Source organism: Chlorocebus sabaeus, chromosome 5 (genome assembly GCF_047675955.1).
Source record: "Chlorocebus sabaeus isolate Y175 chromosome 5, mChlSab1.0.hap1, whole genome shotgun sequence".
NCBI lineage: Eukaryota > Metazoa > Chordata > Mammalia > Primates > Cercopithecidae > Chlorocebus > Chlorocebus sabaeus.
The window spans coordinates 19,726,907-19,748,169 of NC_132908.1; the positions used below are offsets into that span (position 1 = coordinate 19,726,907).

A 21,263-nucleotide genomic window follows, 5' to 3' on the forward strand; every position below is an offset into this window, starting at 1 on the left:
ATCATCTACTCCTTCTATAAAGCACCCTAGTTTTCTTGGCTATCAGGAGTCTGAGGAAAATCATCCTTCTAAGATTTTTGTGTGTTATATCTAAAGCCAAACTGTAAACATTTTATTTAATATATTACAGCAGAGGTCAGTAAACCTTATGTAAAGAGACAACAAATATTGAAGTCTTAGTAGGCCATCTGGTGTCTTTCACAATTACTCAAGTCTGTCATTATAGCACAAAAACAACCATGAAAATACAGAAATAAATGGGCATCGCTGTGTTCCAATAAAACTTTGTTTATAAAAACAGGCCATAGGGCCATAGTTTGTTGACCCCTGCCTCATACAAAGAAAAGATTGATCATACAATTGTGTCCTGTCATACTACACTTAGGTTCTATTCCAAATACTTACTTCTATAAACTTTATGTGTTTGTAATATAAAACTTGTGTATGTTCATACCACAGAATTTCAAAGCATTCGTCTTAATGGAGTTCAACATGAATGGCATGTTTAAGTCTATACCTATTGTAATGTTATCTTTTTCTCATTTTTCCTTAGTGTTCTCTCTACAGCCAGCAGTTCTGTGCCATGTTCGTAAAGAGGGTGATGTTCAACTGGCGCAACTGGAAACTGCTTTTGTTACAGATACTGGGACTCATAGGCTCCCTTGCCTTTCTCTTAAGTTCTAGTAAAAATTCTTCACAGCATGAAATGATTAGGCAAATGGAGTTGAGTCAATATGGTCAAACCATTGTGCCCTTTTCTATTTCTGGGGCTTCTAATTTGACTGCAGATCTCTCAGAACGCCTTAAGAGTATGCTCAAGTCTGACAACCAAAGACCTCAGGAAGTACAAGGTAAAGCTCACTGAGGAAAAAAAAAAGAACTGCTCTCAGAGATGACCTTCTTGTGTTACTTCCAAAGGTGGTCTTAACTATAGTGTTTGGCTACCCACTCTATCCTTCCCCTGTTAGTCACAAATGTCTTAGAGACAGTTATATTCAAGTCAAAGAATGCCCTCATTTTTTCAGATTTTTAAATTTATTTGTTTTGTTTTAACTTTTAAGTTCATGGGTACATGAACTAAGATTTTTGTGTGTTTTATTTTATCTAAAGCCAAACTGTAAATGTTTTATTTAACATATGACAGCAGAGGTCAGTAAATCTTATGTAAAGAGACAACAAGTAAAGATACAAGTTTACCTTGTTACACAGGTAATATGTGTGTTACATATGTGTGTTTTGTTTTTTGTTTTTTTGTTTGTTTGTTTTTTGCTTTTTAAATGATAGCTATTCTTAAAAGTCAAGAAACAACAGATGCTGGTGAGGTTGTAGAGAAATAGGAACACTTTTACACTGTTGGTGGGAATGTAAATTCGTTCAACCATTGTGGAAGACAGTGTGGTGATTCCTCAAAGATTTAGAACTGGAAATACCATTGGACCCTACAATTCCATTACTGGGTATATATCCAAAGGAATATAAATCATTCTGTTGTAAAGATACTTGCACATGTACATGTAGACCGTGGAATCTACCCAAATGCCCATCAATGATAGATTGGTTAAGGAAAATATGGTACATATATACCATGGAATACTATGTAGCTATAAAAAGAAATGTCCTTTGCAAGGAGATGGATAAAGCTGGAAGCCATTATCCTCAGCAAACTAGTACAGGAACAGAAAACACCTCATGTTCTCACTTATAAGTGGGAGCTGAACAATACAGGGACACAGGGAGGGGAAAAACACGCACTGGGGCCTGTTGGAGGATGCGGGGAAAGAGCATTAGGAAAAACAGCTAATGCATGCTGAGCTTAGTACCTAGGTGATGGGTTGATAGGTGCAGCAAACCACCATGGCACACATTTACCTATTTAACAAACCTGCACATCCTGCACATGTACCCCCAAACTTAAAAAATAAAAATAAATGAATAAATAAAATAAGCTAATTATAATAATAATAGCTCTTCTGACTGGTGTGAGATGGTAACTCATTGTGGTTTTGATTTGCATTTCTCTAATGATCAGTGATGTTGAGCTTTTCTTTATATGAACATTGGCCACGTGTATGTCGTCTTTTGCAAAGTCTCTGTTCATGTCGTTGGCCCTCTTTTTTATGAGTTTGTTTTTTTCTTGTAAATTTGTTTAAATTCTTTGTAGGTGCTGGATATTAGATCTTTGTTGGATGCATAGTTTGCAAAAATTTTCTCCTGTTCTGTGGATTGTCTGTTTACAGACAATTGTCTTTTACTGTCTAGGAAACTCAACAAGGGGATTTTTATTACTTGCAACAAGTAAGGGGAACACTGGGCATAGCTTCTTTTTAAATTTTTTCTAGCAACAGGGCTGTTGTGTGTTTAGTTTTCTAAAAAACTACCTAGTTGCTTTCCAGAGTGACTGTGTCATTTTACATTTCCCTCAGCAATGTATGAGTGATCCAGTTTCTCTGCATATTCACCAGCATTTGGTATTGTCACTATTTTTGTTTTGGCCATTGTGATAAGTGAGTAGTGGTATATCACTGTAGTTTCAGCTTACCTTTCCCTGACTTGCATTTCTACATCTTTTCATGTGCTTATTTTCCATTTGAACATCATCTCCGGTGAAATGTGTGTTTATCAATTTTCCCTATTTTTTAGTTTAATTTTTGGTGTTTTTTACTATAGAGTTTTAAACAGTTTTTAAAATTGTTTTCTCTCATGCTGTAGATTATCATCACCCTAACAATTTTTTTTCAGGGCAAAATTTCTTAATTTTTATAAAGTTTAATGTATTTTTTTCTTTTATTGATCATGCTTTTGATGTCAGGTCTAAGAACTCTCCACCTAGCCCTAAATCTTGAAGATTTTCTCCTAAAAAGATTTACAGTTTTCTAAAAGTTTTATAGCTTTACGTTTTATATTTATTATCTACTTTGACTTAATTTTAGCATAAGGTGTGATATCTGAGTCAAGGTTAATTTTTGTGCCTGTGCATCTCCAATTGCTCCGGCAGCAATTGCTCCATTACTGAATGATGATATTCATTTAATTATTTTGCACCTTTATCAAAAAGAGTTGGGCATGTTTGGGTCTATTTTGGGATTTTCTATTCTATTCCAATAATCTATGTATCTATTCCTTCAACCAATGGCACACTTGAAATCTGGTAGACTGGTTCCTCCCACTTTATTCTTGTTTTTAAAAGTTGTTTTGGCTATTTTAGTTCCTTTGCTCCTCCATATACATTTTGAAATAAGTTTGTCTATACCTGCATAAAAACTTGGAAATTTGCCAGAAATTGGATTAAATCTGTATAGTAAATTGAAGAAAATTGACATCTTTACTGAGTATAGTCTTTGAATCCATGAATGTATGATGTCCCTTTATTGATTTAGAACTTTTATTTCTTTCATCAGCGCTTGTAGTTTTCAGCATACAAGTCCTGCACATAGGTTGTTAATTTATGCCTAAATATTTCATTTTTCAGTTAATGTAAATGGTATTACCCTTTTAATTTTGGTATCCAGATGTTTATTCTAGCATATAATTATTTTTTATTCTTATATGGTTATCATGTATCCCGCAACTTTGATGAACTCATTTATTAGTTCTAGAAATTTTTCTTGTTGGTTCCTTGGGATTCTCTATGTAGACAATCATATCATCTGCAAATAAGAGCAATTTTCTTTCTTTGTGATCTGTATGCCTTTTGGTTCCCATTTATACTTTATTACACTGGATAGAACTTCCATCACTATATTGAATCAGAGTAGTGAGACTGATTGTTTTTCTTTGTTCCAATGTTAGGAAAAAAGGTATACAGTCTTTCTCCACTAAGTATAATGTTAGCGGTAAGGAATTTTTTAGATGCTTTATATAAAGTTAAAGAAGTTCTGCTCTACTATTTTGCTCAGTTTTTTTTTTTAATCATGAGTGCTTATTGAGTTTTCTCAAAAGTTTTTTCTGCACAGATTTGTATAATTATGTAAGTTTTCCTTGTTAGTCTATTAATATGGAGGGTGATATTAATTGATATTCAAATATTGAACCAGCCTTGTATCCCTGGAATAGATTCCAGTTGGTCATGGTGCATAATTCTTTGTATAAATTGTTGAATTCTGTTGGCTAATATTTTGTTAAGGAGTTTTGCATCTATATTCATAAAGGATATTTATCTGTAGTTTACTTTTGTTGTACTGTCTTGGTGTGGTTTCATTATAAACCAAATTGAGAAATGTTCCTGATTCTGTTTCCTAAAATATGTTGTGTCTAATTAGTGCTTATTCTTCTTTAAGCATTTGATACGATTCTTCAGTGAAAATATTGGGGCCTGGAGACTTCTTTTTTATGGAATTTTTAGTTGAGAATTACATTTTCTTAATAATTATTGCTATTCAATGATCTACTTCCTATTGAGTTGTCGTAGTTGTATGTTTTGAGGAAGTGGTCCCTTTCATCTAAGTCATCAAATCTATGTGTTGTATTAGAGTTATTTAGAAAAGCAGAACCAACAGGATATATATATATATGGGAAACAAAAGGCATACAGATCACAAAGAAAGAAAATTGCTCTTATTTGCAGATGATGTGATTGTCTACATAGAGAATCCCAAAGAACAAACAAGAAAAATTTCTAGAACTAATAAATGAGTTCATCAAAGTTGCAGGATACACATATATATGTGTGTGTGTGTGTATATATATATATAGAGAGAGAGAGAAACAGAGACAGAGACAGAGACAGAGAGAGAAATGTATAAAGAAAATATTTATTAGAGGAATTGGCTCATGTGATTATAGAGGCCAAGAAGTCCCATAATATGCTGTATGCAAGCTGTATACCCAGGAAGCCAGTAATTCAGTCTGAGGCCAAAGGCCTGGGAACCAAGGTGGCTACTGGTGTAAGTCCCAGAGTCCAAAAGTCTGAGAATCAGGAGTGCTAATGTGTAAGGGCAGGAGAAAATAGATGGTGCATTTTCCTTCATGAAGAGAAAAAAGTTGCCCTTTTTCACCCTTTTGTTCTATTTGGTCCCTCAATGGATTGGATGATGGCCACTCACATTGGTGAGGTGCTTTAGTCAGTCTACTGATTCAAATGCTAATCTTGTCTGGAAATACCCTCACAGACATGCCCAGAAATAATGCCTTACCAGCTACTTGGGTATCCCTCAACCCAGTCAAGTTGATACATAAAATTAGCCGTGACATTTGTGTAGAGTTAACCATAGAATTCCTTTATCCTTTTTATGTCTGCATGATGGGTAGTGATTTTCTCTGTTTCATTCCTGACATCAGTGATGTGTGTCTTCTCTCTTGTTTTCCATCCACTGTGCTTTTGTCTGGGTATTCTAATCCCTTGTCTTCCAGTGCCCTGACCTACACTTTATTTGTGCTCAACCCACTATAGTTATATATTAACTTCTTAATTGTAATTAATGTGTTTTTTAATTCTGACATAAACATTTGATTATTTCCATGGACTCCAGTTCTCTGGTAAATTCTCTATCTTTGCTACCTGGGTCATCAATGAATCTGTTTCTATTGTCTGTGCTTTCTCTTGGTTCTCTTTCTTAGTGGAATTGATAATTTCTTAATTCAATGCCAGATACTGTGTATGAAAATTATGAAGATTCTGCATGAGATTATCTTCTCCAGAGGAGATTCAGTTTTACTTCTGGCAGACAGTAAGATTAAGGAAAGATCTAAATCCAATCATGGATTGAAGTAATTTGAGGCTGGGTTTAAATTTTTATAAGAATGTGTCTATTAAGCTGGGCATGGTGGCAAGGGTCTGTAGTCCCAGCTGCTTGGGAGACTTACATGGGAGGGTCACACGAGCCTAGGAATTTGAGGCTGTGGTGCACTATTATCATGCCTATGAATATTTCCCACTGCACTCCAGCCTGGGAAACCCAGTGAGACCTGATCTCTTAAAGAAAGAATTGGTTTATTTCTTACTCACTATTTCTGTGAGGGTATTACCCTTCTTGAGCCCCACAGAGAGCCTGAGGATTTACTAAGGTACCTCTACCATTTACAAATCTATAAAGGCCTCAAAGAAAAAAAGAATGTAGAATGTTGGACTCATCTCAGTGCATTTCCATTCTGCCCAAATGTTGATAGTTTTCTTAGATGTCTAATATCCTTAATGAGGTGATATTTTTGAATGTTTTTAGTTCGCTTCTATGCTTTCCAGAGGAAAGTTTTGTCTGCTGTAAGATTAGCAAAGCTATAAATGAAAACACTTATAAATCAGTATAAGATAGATAAATAAGTTGAGAGAGTCTATGTTTTCTCAGTGAAGTAGTAGTTTAGGATATAGGCTATAAAGTGAGAGAGCTTGGAATGTAATGATGAAGTAAAGTGCTGGAGGGGAACCGCAAATGTTTGAAGTAGTCATTATGGGAAAATTGAAGGTGATGAGAAGTAAAATTATCTGTTCCTCTTCTCTGGCGTATGTTATAGGTTATCTGTATTGTAGACACACCGATCAGTATTGTTTTCTCATCCTAGGTGACCTACTGAAGTACTTGAGGGAAACAAAAGATTGTATTCGTTTATGTATCATTGCACTTTCTATTGAGTCGGAGGCAAATATGGTAATGCTTACTGCTCTGTTCAACAATGAAGCATATCATTCACCATCTGTGGCCCTGGCAGTGTTAGACAACATTCTTTTCAAGTCACTTTCTGGTGCCAATGCTTCCTTAACAGTCTCCAATAAACCTCAGCCACTCCCTGATATTGAAGACAATGAAGAGTATGTTATTCTTTTCTTTTGAATTCAATTTTACTCTTTAAATACATTATTTCCACTTTATCTGATTACAGTTATATGATAAAAATAGCTATTGATTGAAATCTGTATTTTCTGCTGTGTTGATTTTCTGATATGTCTTCTTTTGTAGGCTTCAAAGTGGACAAAAATTGGCCATAAATTTACAATTTGGCATGGCTCTTTTGATCAATGGTTTTTGTCTCCTGACAGTGACTGAGAGAACCACTAAGGCGAAGCACATCCAGTTTGTGAGTGGTGTCTCTGTCATTGTGTACTGGCTTTCTGCCCTATTGTGTGATTTCATCATCTTCTTTGCCTCCTGCTGCTTAGTAATGGTGAGTGTGAAATGAAGTTCCTTGAGGGTTTGTTTTCCTTTTGTACCTCTTGGAAAATTACTATTCTAATGGTTATGAAATCTAGCTCTTGTCAATAAACCATCTTTGCTTATTATCTTGGAAAACACATTGCAAAAGTCTGGTGGTAGAAACTTTACCATATTCTTAGTTTAAAAAGTACCTTCTTTGCATAAAAATAGAAATATAGACTAGTGGAAAAAATAGAGTACAGAAATAAACTCATGCATTTACCACCAGTTAATTTTTTACAAAGGTGACAGGAGCACACAATGGGGAAAGAACAGTCTCTTCAATACATTGTGTTGGGAAATCTGGATATCCACATGCAAAAGAATCCATTTAGACCCTTATTTCACACCACATACAGATATCAACTTAAAATATAATGAAGACTTAAATGTAAGTCCTGAAGCTATAAAGCTACTAGAAGAAAACATAGGGGAAACATTCTTTTTTATGACCCCAAAAGCACGGGCAATAAAAGCAAAAATAGAAAATTGGGATTACATCAAACTAAAAAGCTTCTGCATAGTAAAGGAAACAATCAGTAGAGTCAAGAGAAAAATCTACAGAATGGGAGGAAATATTTATAAATCATACCTCTTAAAAGGGGTTAATATCCAAAATATATAAGGAATTCTTACAACTCAATAGCAAAAAATAACCTAATTTAAAAATGGGCAAAGGAATTGAATAGATTTTTTTCAGGAGAAGATATAAATATTCAACAGGCATATGAACATTTGCTCAATTTTCCTAGTCATCAGGGAAATGCAAGTCAAAACCATGAGATAATCACCTCACACCTATTATGATGACTTTTTTTTAAAAAAGATTTTATAAAGAGATAACTAGTATTGGTAAAGTTTGTACAAATTGGAACCCTTGCCAACTGTTGGTGGGAATGCAAAATGGTGCCCCTGCTATGAAAAACAATGTGGTGGTTCCTCAGAATATTAAAAATAGAACTACCATATTATCAGACAATCCTATTTCTGATTATTTGTCAAAAAGAGTTCAAATCAGGATCTCAAAGATCTACCATCACTCCTAATTCACTGAACACTATTCATAATAGCTAAAATGTGAAAAAAAAAAAAAAAAAAAGCCTAAACATTCATCAACAGATGAATGGATAAAGAAAATGTGGTATATACATACAATGGAATATTATTCAGACTTAAAAAATAAGATGATTCTGGCTGGGCACAGTGGCTCACGCCTATAATCCCAGCATTTTGGAAGGCCGAGGTGAGTGGATCACCTGAGGTCAGGAGTTTGAGACCAGCCTGGCCAACATCTAGTGAAACCCTGTCTCTACTAAAAAATACAAAAATTAGCTGGGTGTGGTGGCACATGCCTGTAGTTCCAACTACTTGGGAAACTGAGGCAGGAGAATCGCTTGAACCCAGGAGGTGGAAGTTGCAGTGAGCCGAGATCGCGCCATTGCACTCCAACATGGGTAACAGAATGAGACTCCATCTCTCAAAAATAAAAAAATAAATAAGATGACTCTGACATTTGCTACAATATGAATGAATCTTGAGGACATTATGCTAAGTAAAATAAAGCAATCACAGAAAGTCAAATATTTCATGATTCCACTTACATGATATATCTAAAATAGTCAAATGTATAAAATCAAATAGTTGAATGGTGGCTGCTAGGGGCTTGGAGAATAGGATAATGGAAAGTTACTAATCGGGGAGCATAAAGTTTCACTCAAACAAGATAAATAAGCCTTAGAGATTTGTAGTAAAAGATTGTACCTACAGTTAACAATCATATATTTTACACTTAAAAATATATTAAGAATGTAAATCTTATGTTTAATGTTCCTTTTACATTAAAAGAAAATAAGGAGTAATTATACATTTCCAAATTAAAAAAAAAAAAAAACTAATAGACTGTTGCTAGCAATCATGTCCTACAAGAAATTCTGAAGAGAATTCTTCAGTCTGAAATGAAAGGACACTTGATAGTAACTCAAATCCAAATGAAGAAATAAAGGATACCAGACAAGTAAAAACACAGATAAATGTAAAATGCAGTATTAATATATTTTTGTTTATAGCTCTTATATTTTTTCATTTAAAAGGCATCTGTGTAAAGCAATAGTTATAAATCTATCATGATAGACACACAATGTATAAAGATGTAATTTGTGATAATAGCATAAAAGGCAGAGAGGTTAGCTATATAGGTACAAAATATTTGTATTATATTGAAATTAAGTTGGTATTAATCTAAATTGTATTGTTATGAATTGGATGTTTATTGTAATTTCCAACCACTAATATAACAACCCAACTACATGGAATCTTAAAAGACAATAGAATTAAATGGCACACTCAAAAATATCTATTCAACACAAATGGCAGAATAAATGAATGGAAAAATATAATGATGTAATATATAACCAAATGACAGAAAAACTTACAAGTAATTACATTAAATATAAATGGATTAAACTCAAATTAAAAGTAGGGCATTAGTAGAATGATTCCAAAAACATAATCTAACTGTCTGATACCTACAAGAGACTCACTTTAGGTTCACTGACACAAATAATTTGAAAATAAAATGATGAAAGAGCTTCTTTAAAAGATAACTAGTATAGCTTTAATAATATTCAAAGCAGACTTTACAACAAAAATCATTAGGATAACAAAAGAAGAAATGTAAAATGTTTCAACTGTCATGTAAAACAGTTTTGTGGTTCTTCAAAAATTAAACATACAATTACCATATGATTCAGCAATTACACTCCTAGATTTATACCCAAGAGAACTGCAAACATCAATTTTTTAAATACTTGAAAATGAAAGTCCCAAATGTTCATAAATGGATAAATAAAATACGGTATATCAATACAATGGAACATTACTTAACCATAATCAAGAATGAAATGCTGATACCTGCTACAGCTTGCATGAACCTTAAAAAATTATGCTAACTGAAATAAGCTAGGGACAAAAGGCCATATATTGCATGATTCCATTTACTTAAAATGTCCAAAATAGGTAAATTCATAGACACAGAAAGCAACTTAATAGTGCCAGGAATAGTGGTTACTTTTACAGGGATTGGAGGAGTTTCTGATAGGCTTCTGTGGGTATTGGCATTGTGGTAGTTTCCCAGGGAAGTGCTTTGTGATAATTCATTATGATAATTCATTTATGTTATATATACTTTTCTGAATATGTGGTATATTTCATAATAAAGAGGTTAAAATATTTACTTAAAAATTTTGTTTGCATTTTCACTGGTAGATTAAGTTGAGTAGAATCTAAATATTCACAATGCATGAGTCTCTTGTCCAAGAACAACTATGTTACTTACTTATCCAACAAGGAATTCAGCGTTTTCTTTGTTTTTGTTTTTGTTTTTGTTTTTGTTTGAGACAGAGTCTTGCTCTGTCACCCAGGCTGGTGTGCAGTGGTGCAATCTCGGCTCACTGCAAGCTTCACCTCCTGGGTTCCCGCCGTTCTCCTGCCTCAGCCTCCCGAGTAGCTGGGACTACAGTCGCCTGCCACCACGCCTGGCTAATTTTTTTTTTTTTTTTTTTTTTTAGTAGAGACGGGGTTTCACTGTGTTAGCCAGGATGGTCTTGATCTCCTGACCTCATGATCTGCCTGCCTTGGCCTCCCAAAGTGCCAGGATTACAGGCAGGAGTCACTGCACCCAGCCCAGAATTCAGCTTTTCTTTGAAATAGGTTATGATTTGTGACATTGAAGGATCATAAGACTTTGAACACAGAAATTCCTAGGTCACGCTAACTTTTATTTGATTTCTTCATTTTATTTATTCTTTTAGGTTTACAGAATGCTTAGTCACAAACAAAATAATTACAGCTTCAGGGACTGGATTCATCTATTACCCGCAAATCTTCTCTTATTTTTGCTACCACCACCAAGAACATCAGCCAATATAATGATTATTCTTAGCTTAATCTTACTATTTACTTCTTGCTTGTCTTGCTACATAATCATGTAATTGCCCAAAGGGACCATCTTGTCATTTGTGGAGAAGTGATATCTATTAACTAATGAGATATAAATTTCCAGAGATTTATTTCTTTTCACAGCTACAGGTTCCTCTCCACCACCACCATCCATTCTAATTTTGTGTTCCACTGTCTGGTTTAGTGGCTTTGGTGAATGTGAGGGAGAAGTGGGGAAGTAGAATAGAACCTGGTAGCCCAGTTTAAAGGTGTATAGCAGTGGGTAGAGTGATAGGTAAGTTATGTAGTCAAAGAAAAAAATCTTTGGAGAAAGTGTGTCTTTGGAGAAATAATCTACTTTCTGGGAAACTTGCCAGTATTATTGCAATAACTGTTCCAAGTAGAAAAGAAAATAATAAAGGAAAGTGTAGTGGCTCTGCTCACTGGAATGCCCTCTGATGAAGAGGTAAAAATAACTTACTTCATCCTCGTGGGATAAGGTTTTGATTTTTTGTTTTGTTTTGTTTTGTTTTGTTTTTTTGAGACAGGTCTCACTCTGTCACCCAGGCCGGAGTGCACTGGCACAATCACAACACACTGCAATCCCCACCTCCTGATCCTTAGCCTCCCAAAATGTTGGGATTACAGGCGTGAGCCACAATGCCCATCCCCAGGGCTGAAGTTTTTGTTTTGTTGATTATTCTACTTTAAGTTCTGGGATACATGTGCAGAACATGCAGTTTTGTTACATAGGTATACATGTGCCATGGTGGTTTGCTGCACCTATCAACCTGTCATCCAGGTTTTAAGCCCTGCATGCATTAGATATTTGTCCTAATACTCTCCCTCCCCTTGTTCCCTATCCTCTGACAGGCCCGTGTGTGATGTTCCCCTCCACGTGTCCATGCATTCTCATTGTTCAATTCCCACTTATGAGCGAGAGCATGTGGTGTTTAGTTTTCGGTTCCTGTGTTAGTTTGCTGAGAATGATGACTTCCAGCTTCATCCATGTCCTTGCAAAGCTCATCAACTCATTCCTTTTTATGGCTGCATAGTATTCCATGGTGTGTATGTGCCACATTTTCTTTATCCAGTCTGTCATCGATGGGCATTTGGGTTGGTTCCGAGTCTTTGCTATTGTAAATAGTGCTGCAATAAACATATATGTGCATGTGTCTTTATAGCAGAATGATTTATAATCCTTTAAGTATATACCCAGTAATGGGATTGCTGGATCAAATGGTATTTCTGGTTCTAGATCCTTGAGGAATCACCACACTGTCTTCCACAGTGGTTGAACTGGTTTACACTCCCACCAACAGTGTAAAAGCATTCGTATTTCTCCACAGCCTCACAAGCATCTGTTGTTTCCTGACTTTTTAATAATCACCATTCTAACTGGCATAAGATGGTATCTCATTGTGGTTTTGATTTGCATTTCTGAAATGACCAGTGATGTTTTAAGAGGCAGATTGACTTAATTAATGACTAGTTCCATGCTAAATAAAGACAGGACTTGCTATTTCCTTCTCTAAATGTTTTGGCTTAGTTTCTTTTTTCACTTGCCCTTCACTTTGCCTTTATCTCTGTACCCTTTGTGTTTCAGGGAGTGATAAAATACCGCAAGTTAGATATTTATGTCACGGATTACCACATTCTGGAAACTATGCTGATCTTCACGCTGTATGGCTGGTCTGCCATTCCCTTTGTGTACCTGATAAGCTTTGTGTTTTCTGGAAGTACTTCTGCCTACATCAAACTTCTCCTACTCAGCTACTTTTCAGGCACTTTTGGTTTCCTCATAGGCGAGATAATAGAAAACAGTAAGTGTGAAGTTTCACAAAATTTCTCCTTCTCCAGAAGGCAGCAGTAAATAAGTAAGGAGTAATGGACCTACAGATACTTAAGAACATTTACAGACAACTAAATTCTAGGTTTTAGAGGAAATTTTGTACTTCATGTACAGCAATAAACTTACTTTGACTGCCTGTGATATTCTAGGCATTGTGCTGCCAGATCTGTATGAGTTACAAAAAAAAGAAGAAAGATCCAGGCATGGTGGCTCATGCCTGTAATCCAAGCCCTTTGGGAAGCTGAGGTGGGCGGATCATGAGGTCAAGAGATGGAGACCATCCTGGCCAACATGGTGAAACCCTGTCTCTACTAAAAATACAAAAATTAGCTGGGCGTGGTGGCATGCACCTGTAGTCCCAGCTACTTGGGAGGCTGAGGCAGGAGAATTGCTTGAACTAGGGAGGAAGAGGTTGCAATGAACCAAGATCATGTCACCAAAAAAAAAAAAAAAAAAAGGAAAGAAACATGAAAAGCAGCTCAACAAAGACAGGTTTATTTTTGGAGCGTAAACCTGAGAGGGGCTTCTGGTCAATTTCGATCAGGAACCCTCTCTCTTACAGACAGAGTATATCTTGGTTTTAGGGTGAGAGAGCTTATCACAGGCTTGGAATGTTTCTGTGTGGGTGAGAAGTTTATTGTGGGGTTGGAATATCTCTGTTTGGAGGGGAGGTTATCTTGGGGCTGACATTTCTCTGGCCGGAGGGGAGATTATCTCAGGAGTGGCGTATCTCTGGTCAGTGTCTCATGCGTCCATGTGAAGAGATCACCAAACAGGCTTTGTGTGAGCAACATGGCTGTTCATTTCACCTGGGTACAGGTGGGCTGAGTCCAAAAAAGAAGTCAGCAAAGGGTAGTGGGATTATCATTTGTTCTTATAGGTTTTGGGATAGGCGGTGGAACTAAGAGCAGTGTTTTGGGGGTAGGGGGTGGATCTCACAAAGTACATTCTCAAGGGTGTGGAGAATTACAAAGAACCTTCTTAAGGATGGGGGAAGATTATAAAGAACCTTCCTAAGGGTAGGGGCTATTACAAAGTACATTGATCAATTAGGTTGGGGCAGAAATAAATCACAATGGTGGAATGTCATCAGTTAAGGCTATTTTCACTTTTTTTGTGGATCTTCAGTTGCTTCAGGCCATCTGGATGTATACGTGCAGGTCACTGGGGATATGATGGCTTAGCTTGGGCTCAGAGGCCTAACATTCCTGTCTTCTTATATTAATAAGAAATAACAAAATAGTGGTAAAGTGTTGGGGAGGCGAAAATTTTTGGAAGTGGTATGGAGAGATAATGGGCGATGTTTCTCAGAGTTGCTTTGAGCAGGATTAGGGGCGGCATGGGAGCCTCCAGTGGGAGAGATTCAACTGAAGAAAGATTTTGGGGTAAGGGATGATATTGTGGGGTTGTTAGACGGAGCATTTGTCATATAGAATTATTGGTGATGGCCTGGATGCAGTTTTGTATGAATTGAGAAACTAAACAAAAGACACAACATCCAAATAAGAGAAAGAGAAAAACAGGTATTAAAGGACTAAGAACTGGGAGTACCCAGGACATTCAACTACAGTGTCCAAGGGGGTTCAGTGTAATTATTTGTTTGGTTGGTGAGTTTTGGAGCTCTATCCTTGAATTTTTTTATGTTGTCATATACCAGGCCAGATTGATTTAGGTAAAAACATTCTTCATTTAAAAATATACAGAGTCCCCCCCCCTTTTTTTTAGCAGTAGGTCAGGGCCTCGTTGAATTTGGAGGAAAGAGAAATGCAAAACCAGCAATTGTTTGTTAAAGAAGGATTAGAAATGGCTAGGAGAGAGTGAGTGAGATTGATAGTGTGGTGGAGATAGCTGGGGAGAGGTAGAGGGTGGCATAAGAATAGGAATGAGAATAAGAGTAAGTATAAATGTAAAGAACAGGACTTCATCAGGGTGAAAGTATTGGAGTGTATTTTGTCACTGAAGATCTTCTATCCACTTAAAGAGATACTTAAGGGTGGCAGTTTGAGGTAAAACCAGGAGCCACTAAATACCAAGAGCCTGAGAAACTGCTTGGGTGAATTGACTAATAAAGGCTGGTCCGTTATCAGACTGTATAGAGGTGGGAAGGCCAAACCTAGGAATTATGTCTGACAGAAGGGAAGAAATGACCGTGGTGACCTTCTCAGACCCTGTGGGAAAGGCCTCTACCCATCCAGTGAAAGTGTCTACCCAGACCAAGAGGTATTTTAGTTTCCTGACTTGAGGCATGTGAGTAAAGTCAATTTGCCAGTCTTGGGTGGGGGCAGATCCCCGAACTTGATATGTAGGGAAGGGAGGGGGCCTGAATAATCCCTGAGGAGTAGTAGAATAGCAGATGGAACACTGAGAAGTGATTTCCTTGAGGGTAGATTTCCACGATGGAAAGGAAATGAGAGGTTCTAAGAGGTGGGCTAGCAGCTTGTAATCTACATAGAAGAGGTTATGAAATGACGACAGAATAGAATGGGCCTGTGAGGCTGGAATGAGATATTTTCCTTGGTCCAAGAACCATTTGCCTTGTGTGGGAAGAGATTGACAGGTGGAAGTTTCAGTGGGGGAGTAGGTGGGAGTGACCAGGTGAGAAGGAGAAAATCTGCCATGAAGGATAGAAGTTGGAACGCTAGCTGCTTTTTTAGCTACCTTATCAGCATAAGCATTGCCCTGAGTGATGGGATCTGATGCCTTTTGATGGCCCTTGCAGTGTATGACTCCAGCTTCGTTTGGAAGTAAAGCTGCCTGGAGAGGAGTTTTTTATTAAAGAGGCATTAATGATGGAGGACCCTTGCATAGTGAGAAAACCTTTCAGCCCATAAGACAGCATGGTGGTGCAGGATATGGGGTCAGTATAAATATTGACACATAGTCCATTTGCAAGAGTGAGGGCCCGAGTTAAGGCAATGAGTTTGGCTTGCTGAGAGGTAGTGGAGTAGGGCAGAGTAGTAGCCTCAATGATACATGTGGAAGATACTATAGCATAGCCTGCCTTTGCTGGTGTGTGGTGATTAGGCCTGGTGGAACTGCCATCAGTAAACCAACTGTCATCAGGGTGAGGAACACGAAAGAAGGAAATACAGGGAAATGGAGTGAATGTCAGGTGGATCAGGGAGATACAGTCATGGGAATGGGGGCCAGCCTAAAACAGTAAGGTCAAGTTGTTTGGACAGAAAGGCTACAGGGCACAGTCCCGGCTCTTGTGTAAGAATTTTAAATGCACAGCCCTATACTTTGCCTGTGTGTAATGAAAAGGGTTGGGATGAGTTAGGGAGAGCCAGCATGGGGGCAGCTTCTACGGCTGTTTTTAAGGAATGGAAAGAGGAGTAGTGAAAGGATTTAGGATCTATGGGGTCAGCTAGGTTTGCTTTTGTGAGTTTACATAATGGTTTAGTCAGGATGGTAAAACTAGGTATCCAAAGGCGGAAGTACCTAACCATGCCTAGTATGGAAAGTTGTTGTTTTGTAGAAGGGATTCGGGTTTGGGAGATTAGCCGGACACAATCAGCAGGGAGAGCACATGTGTTTTCATGAAGAATTATGCCGAGATAGGTAACAGATGAGGAAGAAATTTGGGCTTGACTGAAGTAATGGGGCTGTCTGTGAAGTCTTGTGGCAGTACAGCCCAGGTAATTTGCTGAGCCTGATGGGTGTCAGGGTCAGTCCAAGTGAAAGCGAAAAGCGGCTGGGATGAAGGGTGCAAGGAATAGTAAATAAAGCATGTTTGAGATCCAGAACAGAATAATGGGTTGTGGAGGGAGGTATTAAGGATAGGAGAGTATATGGGTTTGGCACCACGGGGTGGACAGGCAAGACAATTGGGTTGATAAGGTGCAGATCCTGAACTAACATGTAAGATTTGTCCGGTGTTTGGACAGGTAAAATAGGGGAATTGTAAGGAGAGTTTATAGGCTTTAAAAGGCCTTGCTGTAACAGGTGAGTGATAATAGGCTTTAATCCTTTTAAAGCGTGCTGCGGGATGGGATATTGGTGTTGATTGGGGTAAAGGTGATTAGGTTTAAATGAGATGGTAAGGGGTGCCTGATCGGTCGCCAAGGAGGGAGTAGAGGAGTCCTATACTTGTGGATTAGGGTGGGGGGATACAAGGGGAGGATGTGAAGGAGGGTTTGAACTGGGGAAAAAGGCAGAAACGAGGTGTGGCTGTAGCCCAGGAGTAGTCAGGGAAGCAGATAATTTAGTTAAAATGTCTCAACCTAATAAGGGAGCTGGGCAGTTGGGGATAACTAAGAAGGAGTGCTTAAAAGAATGTTGTCCAAGTTGGCACCAGAGTTGGGGAGTTTTAAGGGGTTTAGAAGCCTGGCCATCAATACCCACAAGTTACAGAGGCAAAGGAAAAAGGCCTTTGAAAAGAAGGTAATGTGGAGTGGGTAGCCTCCGTATTGATTAAGAAGGGGACGGACTTACCCTCCACTGTAAGAGTTACCCAAAGCATCTTTAATGGTCCAGGAGGCTTCTGAGGCGATGGGACAGCGTCAGTCTTCAGCCGCTAAGCCGAGAAGATCTGGGAAGGAGTCAGTCAGAGCCTTGGGCCAGAGTTCCGGGGGCTCTGGAGTGACTGCCGGATGAGTTTGACAGTCCGATTTCCAGTGGGGTCCCGCACAGATGGGACACTGCTTAGGAGGAATCCGGGGCTGTGGGCATTCCTTGGCCCAGTGGCCAGATTTCTGGCACTTGTAGCAAGCTCCTGGGGAAGGAGGTTCTGGAGGAACCCCTGGCAGCTGTGGTTCAGGCGTTTGGAGTTCTTGTGTGCTGGAGATATGGCTAGGGTTTGTTTCACAGTGGAGGCAAGGAATTGCAACTCAGAAATACATTGCTACTTGGTTGCCCCTACTCTATTATTGTACACCTTGAAGGCGAGGTTAATTAAGTCCTGTTGTGGGGTTTGTGGGCTGGAATTTAATTTTTGGAGCTTTATTTCATGTCAGGAGCAGATTGGGTAATAAAATGATGTTGAGAATGAGACAGCCTTCTGACTTTTCAGGGTCTAGGGCTGTAAAGCATCTCAGGGTTGCTGCCAAATAGGCCATGAACTGGGTTGAGTTCTTATATTTGATTAAAAAAAGAGCCTAAATGCTGATTTGAGAGAGGTCAAATAAAGAAAAAGGAGCATTAACCTTGACTATGCCTTCAGCTCCAACCACCTCTCTAAGAGGAAATTGTTGGGCAAGTGGTGGAGGGCTAGTCGCGGAACAAAACTGTAAGCCAGACCGGGTGTGAGGAGGGGAGGTGATAGGATTATAGGGTGGGGGAGCAGAAGCTGAGGAAAAATTAGGACCTAGCTCGGCCTGGCGAGGAGCAGCCTGGGGAGGAGGGGAGAGGTCAGATGGGTCTGTAGAAAAGGAAGATTCAAAAGACTCACAGACGCTTGGGATTGGGACTGAAGGGACAGGCGGGAGGGAAAGAAGATTTGGGACGAGTCTCTTTGGGAGCAGAGACTAGGGAAGGACCAACGTGTAAAAAAATGCCTGGATGTCAGGCACCTCAGACCATTTGCCCATTTTTCGACAAAAATTATCTCGATCTTGTAGGATAGACACATCGAAAGTGCCATTCTCTGGCCACTTGGAACTACTCTCGAGTTTGTACTGGGGCCAAGTGGTGTTGCAGAAAAAAATAAGACGCTTAGATTTTAGGTCAGGTGAGAGTTGAAGAGGTTTTAAGTTCTTGAGAACACAGGCTAAGGGAGATGAAGGAGGAATGGAAGGTGGAAGGTTGCCCATAGCGAAGGAGGCAAGTTTAAAGAGAAGGGTAGAGACACAGAGAAGGGGGTGGGGAACAGCCCTGGACTGCAACATGGGTGAGCAGCCAAAGCAGGCGTCCCTGCAATTGACTTGCCACCAAGGGAACGTGGGTGAATGACCAAGACAGGCATCCCCACGGAGATCAGACACCATTGGAACGTGGGTGAATAAACAGAGAGGCGTCCCCGCAATGATTAAACACCAAGGAAAGGCTGCCTTCCCGAGTCCATGACTGGCGCCAGAGTTTTGGGTCCACGATAAAATGTGTCTCCTTTGTCTCTACCAGAAAACGAAAGGAATTGAAATTAAGAGAAGGGAGAGATTGAAGGGTGGCACCAAGATTGAAAGGAGAAAGAGGTTGAGGGATAGTGAGAGAGGTTGGAGAAGAGAGTAAAAAGAGGCTGCTTACCAGATTTAAAATCGGTGAGATGTTCCTTGGGTTGGTTGGTCTGAGGACCCAATGTCGTAGGTGGATCTCTTCACGGAGTGAGGATGAGAACAGGGGACTGGTCTCCTGAAGAAATCCCGCTGACCCAGGTCTTTGGCACCAAATGTCTCATGCATCCCTGTGAAGAGATCACCAAACAGGCTTTGTGTGAGCAATGTGGCTGTTTATTTCACCTGGGTGCAGGCGGGCTGAGTACGAAAAAGGAGTCAGCAAAGGGTGGTGGGATTATCATTAGTTCTTATAGGTTTGGGGATAGGCGGTGGAGCTAAGAGCAATGTTTTGGGGGCAGGGGGCGGATCTCACAAACTACATTCTCAAGGGTGGGGAGGATTACAAAGAACCTTCTTAAGGGTAGGGGGAGATGATAAAGGGTGGGGGAGATTACAAAGTACATTGATCAGTTAGGTTGGGGCAGAAATAAATCACAATGGTGGAATGTCATCAGTTAAGGCTATTTTCACTTTTTTTGTGGATCTTCAGTTGCTTCAGGCCATCTGGATGTATACGTGCAGGTCACTGGGGATATGATGGCTTAGCTTGGGCTCAGAGGCCTGATGGTCAGGGAGGGATTTATTTTATGGTTGGAATATTTCTGATTGCAGATGTCATTTGTGGTTTATGGTCATGCTGACCTTTGCCACGAGGCTGATGCCCTTTGGATTTAGGCAGTTTTTGATCAAGGTGAACTTTAAAATGGTGGTGCTTGTCCAAGATGGCAATGCTCCTGCTCTGTCAAGATCTAGAATCCTCATATTGAAATGATGAGACCCAATCTGAACTACAGGTCCTCTCTATCCCCACCTCCTGTATCTCCATCACATGAATCAAGGAATCAGTTTTGCAACTGGGTTTTGAAATTTTAGGAATATTTGTCACTGAGAATCATTTGTCAAAAGACAGAACAAAGAGAGAGCTTTGTTTTTAGAAAAGAAGGTCTTAGAAAGTTAGAGAAAGTTATATCTCAAATATATTAGTGTTGTCCATTTGACTCTTTAGAGTGAAGTGCAGAGAGAGGAAAGAGTGAAGAACCTCGAGCTCTTTGTGAGATAACTAGCTGTTCCGTTCACAAGAAGCTTAACCTACTAACAAGATTTTCCAGAAAGAAGAAAAACTCTATTTACCTGACATACAAATAACTAAGCCAGTTTTCCTTGCTTCCAGTGAGTCTGAAATTTGTATCCCCTCATTTTCTTCCTCTCAATCTATTTCATTATATATTTACTAAATTGACTATTATTGTTGCCAACAAAAAGAGTCAAACTCTGTAAAATATTTGAAGAGATTTATTCTGAGCCAAATATGAGTGACCATGGCCCATGACACAGCCCTCAGGAGGTCTTGAGAACATGTGCCCAAGGTGGTAGGTGTACAGCTTGGTTTTATATATTTTAGGGAGGCATGAGACATCGGTCAAATACATTTAAGAAATACATCGATTTGGTTCAGAAAGACAGGACAACTCAAAGCAGGGGCTTCCAGGCTATAGGTAAATGTAAACATTTTCTGGTTGACAATTGGTTGAATTTATCTGAACACCTGGGATCAATGGAAAGGAATGTTCAGGTTAAGATAAAGGATTGTGGAGACCAAGTTTTATTGTGCAGAGGAATCTCTCAGATAGCAGACTTCAGAGAGAGAGCAGGTTGTAAAGTGTTTCTTATTGGACCTAAAAGGGTTCTTGGCTCTTAGTTGATTATCTCCTGGATCTGGAAAGAAAGAAAAGAAAACATTCTAAAGAATGTGGACTTTTTCCACAAGAGACTTTGCAGGGCAATTTCAACGTATGGCAAGGAAATATATTTTGGGGTTAAATAGTTTTTCCTTGTCTCATAATGTTATGCCAAAGTCAGATTGAAAAGTAAGTCACGATATACAGGCCAAATTAAAACCCATCTGATGAGAATTTATGGTTTGTAATGCATGACTCCCTAGAACCCTTAGGTAGGAATTTGGGCAAGATAAAAAATTAGAGCTTAGTCATCATTATGAAGAGAGATTTTAAAAGAGAGACTATTGTCACTTTTCTGTTGAATCACTTTATAAGTATAAATTTGAACTGTGTCAAGCACTTGATGTCTCCATGCTGTTGTGTTATTAAGAAATTATTTCAGGCAGATAGAAAGGAAAAGGGG

General features: G+C 38.7%; 1 protein-coding gene across 1 annotated transcript in view; it reads left to right on the top strand.

Annotated features, from left to right (window-relative positions):
• Positions 1 to 21,263, top strand: part of LOC103229510 (phospholipid-transporting ATPase ABCA3) — an 80,958-nt gene that overhangs the window by 9,931 nt on the left and 49,764 nt on the right. Inside the window, exons 4-7 of the mRNA XM_073015711.1 lie at positions 554 to 851; positions 6,496 to 6,742; positions 6,891 to 7,095; positions 12,667 to 12,883. Of these exons, the coding sequence (XP_072871812.1) occupies positions 554 to 851; positions 6,496 to 6,742; positions 6,891 to 7,095; positions 12,667 to 12,883 (967 nt within the window). The remainder of the gene's footprint in view (positions 1 to 553; positions 852 to 6,495; positions 6,743 to 6,890; positions 7,096 to 12,666; positions 12,884 to 21,263) is intronic.